Source organism: Terrapene carolina, unplaced genomic scaffold (assembly GCF_002925995.2).
Source record: "Terrapene carolina triunguis isolate 2854851 unplaced genomic scaffold, T_m_triunguis-2.0 Scaffold495, whole genome shotgun sequence".
Lineage (NCBI taxonomy): Eukaryota > Metazoa > Chordata > Testudines > Emydidae > Terrapene > Terrapene triunguis.
Window position 1 is genome coordinate 1 of NW_020664846.1, and position 6,943 is coordinate 6,943.

At 57.8% G+C, this 6,943-nt stretch overlaps 1 protein-coding gene and 1 long non-coding RNA gene across 2 annotated transcripts; both read left to right on the forward strand.

The window, feature by feature from the left end:
- Positions 1–6: 6 nt before the first annotated feature.
- Positions 7–1,753, forward strand: LOC112123390 (murinoglobulin-2-like; the record flags this gene model as incomplete). The annotated part of the gene is made up of 4 exons (XM_029913151.1): positions 7–89; positions 530–620; positions 1,045–1,113; positions 1,562–1,753. Coding segments are annotated over 4 exons (420 nt in total), but the record flags the coding sequence as incomplete, so codon positions are not given.
- A 1,147-nt stretch (positions 1,754–2,900) lies between these two features.
- LOC115271333 lies at positions 2,901–3,963 on the forward strand. Its single transcript, XR_003899914.1, has 2 exons — positions 2,901–3,262; positions 3,595–3,963. It is a non-coding gene; the product is annotated as an uncharacterized LOC115271333 (long non-coding RNA).
- The last annotated feature ends 2,980 nt before the right edge of the window (positions 3,964–6,943 follow it).

Here is a 6,943-nt window from a genome sequence, read left to right on the forward strand (position 1 = left end):
GCCGCGACCTTTGACCTGCGGGTGGAGACGGAGCCGAAGGAGTGCACCGAGACCGCCAGATCCCGCTTCAGCCTCGTGCTGCACGCCCGGTACGAGCCCCAGTCCCCCACCCCCACTGGGTCCGAGCGCCCGGGGGCAGGGACGGGCCCCAGGCAGCGGGGAAATGGCCGGGGCAGAGCCGCCCCACTGCAGGGCCGGGGTGGGGCAGGAATCGATCGTCGGGGGAGCCATCCCCCCCACAGAGCTCGGGGCAGAGGCAGGGGCCCCTTGGAATGTGCCAGGGACTAAAGGGCTGGTCCCGGGGCTGATCTAATGGACAGTCGACTCCCAAGGAGCTCCTGGGGCCGGGGCCCCTTGCTGGGGAGCTCAGGGCTGGCAGGGGACTAGCGGGGCTTCCAGCCCAGAGCAGGCAGAGGGCATTAGAGACGCCTGCAGGGCCGAGAAGACGGGAGGCCTCCCCTCCCCCTCCATCCCCCTGAGGTCTGTATCCAGGGCAAACCCCGACCTCAGCGCACGGCTTCTGTTGCAGGTACAGCGGGGAGCGCCCAGCCTCCAACATGGCCATCATCGAAGCCAAGCTGCCATCTGGCTACACCCCCGTCAAGAGCTCCCTGCAGCAGGTGAGCTTCCCAGGGAGGAGAACAGGCCGGGCCAGTCACACAGCATGAAACCAGGGGATGATCCATGGGGGAGAGCCCAGACCCCCAGGAGAGCACAGATTGCAGCTCTGACCCCCAGGGGGAGCTCCCCCTGCAGAGCCCTGCCCCCTGCAGTGGGGCACTGTGCAACCCTGGGTCTCCCATCCAGTCACTGAGCAGGTCCTGACCCTGCTTAGCTCCCCCTACGACACAATGCCCATGTCTAGACTCCCACCACTCCCCCAGCAGACACCCAGTGCTCAGCTGTGACTGACATGGGGGGTGGCAGCCAGGTCCCTCGGCCACGGGGACTTTTGGTGCCCCATGTCCCAGCCCCCAGCAGAGCAGTGACTCCGGCCCCAGCCCCTCCGTTCCTGGCTCAGCCATTTCCTCCCTCTGCTCCTAGCTGGAGAAGCAGCATTTGGTGAAGTGGTTGGAGGAGCAGAACAACCAGGTGACGCTCTATCTGGACCAGGTGAGTGCAGGTGCCTCGGGGCTCCGGGGGCCTGGTGTGAACGGGGAGGGCGTGTCCTGCCCTGGCTCCAGCCCCATTACAGTTGCTCTCCTGGGCTCTGTGTCACATGCGCAGCGAGGGGGTCACTGAAATCTCCCCTGGTTCCAAGTGACCCGTTTCCATAAGGACGGGGAGATGGGACCAGACTCAGCCAAACCCCAGGGCAGGCTGTGAACGGAGCGACGGGGAGCTCAGGGTTGGGAGGCTGGAGCTGGGCCCTGAGTGTGATGAAAGGGGTCACATTTTGCAGGGGGGTGGAACAGGGATTCGGGGGAAGCATTTTCTCACTGCTCCAGGCCGCAGGGGCAGGGGGAAGCGGCTGGGCCAGGCCGAGCCTCGGGGAGGAGGGGGTTCGAGCTGCCAGTGCAGACATTCAGCCCAGGCGCTCGCTCTGTCGCTCTCTCGGCAGCTGACGAAGGAGGCGGCGAGTTTCACCTTCTCCCTCGAGCAGGATTTCCCTGTGAAGAATCTCAGAGCAGCCCCAGTGAGACTGTACGATTACTACAAGACGGGTGAGTCCCGCCCGGGACCCACCACCTTTACAGCCGCTCTCCTGGGCTCTGTGGCACAACCAGTGCCTGGGTAGAGGGTGGTGCCATTGCAATCCCCCCTGCTCCCTGTGACCCATGTCCATGGCTGATCTCGGCCCCCTGCTCGGGCCTGGCCCAGCACTTGGGCAGAGGCTGGCAGCCGACCAGCCGTGGGCCTGCGGGGGTCAAGCTGGAGACACCTGCTGGGGGCGTGTTCCCGGGTTTGATCTGTGGGGTTGGCTCACCTGGCGGGACACGGCAGCCGTGTGCTTGTCGGGCTAGTGGGGCGCATGGGGCTGGTGTAACTGGGGCAGTCCCAGCAGGAGCAGGCGAGTCCCCCTGTCACGGACTCACAGATCGTGCCCACTCTTGGCCCCGTGCGGTCCGTGGGGGGTGCCCCTTTCAGAGCAACAGCCCTTCTCAGGGGTCCACTCTCTCTCGGGGTCAGGCACTCCACCTCCTGGAGCCGCACCTCTCTGAGCCTTAGCACATCTGTCTCTGCCGTGGGTCCCCTCAGGGAGTCCCCTCGCTGTGGACCTCCGGGGCCTCCACCCCCCGAAGGGGATGATGCAACCCTGTTCTCTAGACCGGAGTGACTCTCAGCCAGCGTAAAACAGGAGGGTTTATTGAGCGTTGAACACAGCACAGGAAACTCTCAGGGCCTCAGATCTGGCCTCCCTCAGCACAGCACATCCCAGTCTCCACTGCATCCAGGGGGGCTCTGCCTGCTCCCTCTCTCCAGCCCAGAGCCCTCCTGCTTCCCCGCTGGGCCTCTGATATAACGGGCCCCAAGCCCCGCCTCTGTCCATTGTCTTCTCTCCAGGTAAACTGGGTCGTAAACAGGGTCGCCTGGTCCTCCTCTCCTCTCATCTGTCCTCTAGCCCCCTCTGGCTGGAACTGGCTGGTCAGGTCACTGGGGTCCTCTCTTCGCAGCCCATTGTCCTCCCCCTGGCCAGAACCAGCTGTGACTCCTGAGCTGGGAGTCCAGGTCACCAGGTCACTAGTCGCTGGGGTGTCCATCCTCCAGGCCATTGGCTGGGGTCCCAAGGTCCCTCTCCGGTCCTCTGTAACAACAAACTCCCTCTCCCCTCACCTCATTAAACCAGTAACACCCAGGGACACTGAGTCCCACTCCCTCTGCATGCAAACCTTTGGAAAACCAAGGAAAAAACAAGAAAATCCCCCACTTTGTCACACACCCCCTTTCGGGTTCCCCACATTTCCTCTACCATCCAGCTCCTCAGACGCCCCCAGAACCCTTTGTGCTGGGCCCAGGAGGTGGCAGGATGGTTTCCCTGGGTGCCTGGAGGGGCGAGTGATGAAGCCCATCTGACTTACTTGGAGATGGGGATGGGAGAGAGCGCACAGCCCCACTCAGACAGCTGGGGGCGACCTCTCACTCCCTTCTAGGGTTCAGACCTACAGCAGGGATCCCCTGGGGCTGGGGTAACAGACTCTGCCTGTGTGGGATTAGAAGGAGGGGTTCTCATCCCCCCACTGGGTCTCTCCTCCATTCCTTACATCCCTTGCTGTTGCAGGTGAACACACGGCGGCTGAGTACAGCGCCCCCTGCGGCTCAGGTAGGTATGATGCACCCACACACAACTCCAGTCCCTACAGCTTTATGGGTGGGGGGAGTCCGTGGGCTGGAGAGGTCTGTGTATGTTGTAGATGGCAAAGGAGGGGGAGATGGGAGCATGGACCCCACCAGGACCATGTGTGTGTGAGGAGAGACATCTGGGGGGAAGGGTCTATGTGGGGCACAAGGGAATCTGTCTTCAGGCTGGGGGGTGACTCTGAGGGGAGAGTCTTTGTGGGGGTTGGGAAGTTCTAGGGGGCCATGTCTACAGGTGTCTGCCGGGGGGTGTGTGATTTCAGTCCCATCTCAGGGGATGTTTGTGTTTGTTTAAAGCCCCTGACGCCGACATGATGGGAAATTCCCGCTGAAGCCCCCGCCCCTTCCGTCCCGAGAGCGCCGCACCGGCAGCCGACACCCCAGGATCGGGGGGGCACGGACAGGCCTCGTCTCAGCTTCTGCTCTTCCCCGAACCAGCTGCACTACCCCCCTTAGCACCTTCTTCAGCCAATGCCTCCCCGTTCGCTCTGCAAACATCCCACCTGCTCTCCCATCTCTCAGCCTCCAGACCGGCCCGCGTGATCCCAGCTGTCTGTCACACGCGGGGACCAGTGGCTGCAGTGGGGACCCCTGGGGTTTGCTGCCCATCCTGCCTGGAGAGGCAGGTTCAGTGTAAAACAAAATAATAAACCTGCCATGTCTTTGTGAGGCTGTTTTGTCGCTTTGTGCCTGCCCTGCTGCTGCTCCTCACACGGCTCCTGTGCATCCTTAGAGCAGCCAGATCCTGGGTCCGTGGCTCTGTCCCCTTCCCCAGCCCTTCGGTCATTGCTGTGGGGTTTGCCTTTAACCCTGGGTCGGGCAGCGTCAGCGACAGCCTCCCGGGTTCCAGCCCTGCCTGGCAGAGCTGCCCTCGTTACACACGTCTACATGAAAATGAACCAATTCAACTGAAGTTAGTTTTTTAAACCAGTTTACTTACACCAGTGAAAACCCCGGTGTGGATGCACTTATTGTGGTGTGACGGAGGGTTATTTTAGTTTAGGTTCAATCAATTAGGAATTGAAGCTAAACCAGAATCAACTCTTCTCTCAGACCGACAGGAGCACCTCCACCGGCTTGCATGGGTTGAACTAAATTGCTTTTATAAGTCAAGGCCTAAGAGAGGGAGGAATAGCTTGTCCGACTCCTTACAACTCTTGCTTGTTCTGTTTGTGTTTTGTTACCATCTGTTTAATTCCACGGACCAATGAACACTGTGGGGAAAGGCGATCTGTGTGAAAGGTCTAGCCCCAGTCAACCACGGTGTGAGAGCCGAATGTACATGCTGTGGGATACCCAGCCAGTCCTCCAGAGACCCCAGGACAGAGCAGACTCGACATTCCTGCTACTTACAGGGTAAATAGGAAACAAGAAAAATAAATCCATAGACCGTTCAGACCCTCCCTGTCCATCGTAAAGAAGCAAAAACTCTTCGTAGGCCCCTTTAAAAGCAGGAAGCTCATTTTCCCGTGTGCAGATGTTAAAGGCACCTGATGCAGTTTGTAAGTGCAGGGGCTTTCCCCAGGGCCAGAGTGTGAAAGATTCACCAAACAGTCACGATCACAAGCTCGGTCTCAGTTGGAAAGCATGGCACAAATACGTCCCAGAGGGCTGCACGTGCCTGTCTCAGGGTATGTCTACACTGGCAGAGTTACATCACCGGCGGTTCCATCGCCGCTCAGAGAGCACTGAAGGGAAACTGCGGTTGTGTGTTCACACTGTCATATGCCTGCGCAATAGCGTGTTCACACTTGAGGCACTTGCAGCGCTATTCAGAGCGGTGCACTCTGGGCAGCTATTCCCACTGAGCATCTCTTCCTCTTCTGCTGCTAAGAATTGTGGGAAGGTGGAGGGATCGCAGGGCATCCCGGGTCCTGTCCCAATGCCCCATAATGCATTGCTTCGCGTCCCAGCAATCCCTGTGCTTCCGTCCGCATTTGGCGCCATTTTTCAACGGGTTTGTGTTCTGCGCGCCCTGCTTCTTCTGGCTGCAAGAATGGATCCCGCACTGCTGACCAATATGCTACTCGCTCTGAATAACATGTCATGAGTGACAGTGGAGTTATTCCTTAAACTACAAAGGCAAAAGAAGTATGACACTGATCTCGCCACGTGTAGTAGCTATGACACGAGATTGCTTGTGGAATTCACGGAGGTGCTGACCACAGTGAAACGCTGCTTTTGGGGTCAGAAAATAAGCACTGAGTGGTGGGATCACATCATCATGCATGTCTAGGATGATGAGCAGTGGCTGCAGAACTTTCGGATGAGGAAACACGCATTCATGGGACTGTGGGATGAGCTCACCCCGGTCCTGCGGCGCAAGGACACGAGAATGAGAGCTGCCCTGTTGTTGGAGAAGCGCGTGGTGATTGCACCATGGAAGCTGGCTAATCCAGACTGTTACCGATTGTTCGCTAACCAGTTGGGAGTGGAAAAGTCGACTGTCGGACTCGTATTGACGGAAGCGTGCAGGGCCATTAATCGCATCCTGCTGGGAAAGACCGTGACTCTGGGCTACATGCGCTTCCCCAACTGCGGAGGGGCAATAGATGGCACACATATTCCATTTCTGGCAGCAGACCACCTAGCCACCGAGTACATTAATTGCAAGGGGTATTTCTCTATGGTTCTCCAGGCGCTTGTGAATCACCATGGGAGTTTCACGGACATCAACGCAGGCTAGTCCAGAAAGGTGCATGACGCACGCATCTTTCCGAACACTGGTCTGTTCAGGAAGATGCAACCTGGGATTTTCTTTCCAGATGAGAAGATCACCGTAGGGAAGTCGAAATGTCCATTGTGATCCTGGGAGACCCTGCCTACCCCTTAATGCTGTGCCTTATCAAGCCATACACGGGGAACTTTGACAGCAGCAAGGAGCGGTTCAACAACAGGCGGAGCAAGTGCAGAATGACTGTTGAATGTGCTTTTGGCGTTTAAAGGCCTGCTGGCGCTGCCTTTATGGGAAGCTGGACCTGGCCGATGACAATATTCCTATGCTTATAGCCGCATGCTATATGCTCGATAATAGTTGTGAAGGGAAGGGTAAAAACCTCACTCAGGGCTGGACCGCTGAGGCTCAGTGCCTGGAGGCTGAATTTGAACAGACAAAGACCAGGGCTATTAGAGGGGCGTAGCACAAGGCAATAAGGATCAGGGATGCCCTGAGGCATCAATTTGAATCTGAAAGCCACTAATATTTGTTGCTATGTTCGGGAGTGCAGTGCTTGTAATGCTAGGAGGTGATTGTAACAGGTGCAGACGATGCACTATGAAGGTTTAAGAAAATTGCCTGTTGCTTTGCAGGGCTCTGTTTGCTTTCAATTAATGGAATAAAGATTCTTTTCAAACCAAAACAATTCTTTTTTAAAAAACAACAACCGGAGGAGAGAAACAAACAAAAAAACCACATCAGCACTGTGGGGGATGGGGGAAGGGAGGGTCCCAAGAGGCGGTGGGGTCCCGGGAGGGTTAAAGATTTGTGTATGTCCAGGTATCATATGCAACCTTGTCCCCTGGAGTACAGTGCAGCGGGTACTGTACTTCAGCAGGGCTAAACTGCAGAGGGACGGGTGTTGAGTGCATTGGGTTCTAGGAGTCCACAGGGCTGGACTGAGACAGGGCAGGAGTGGAATGCAGCAGG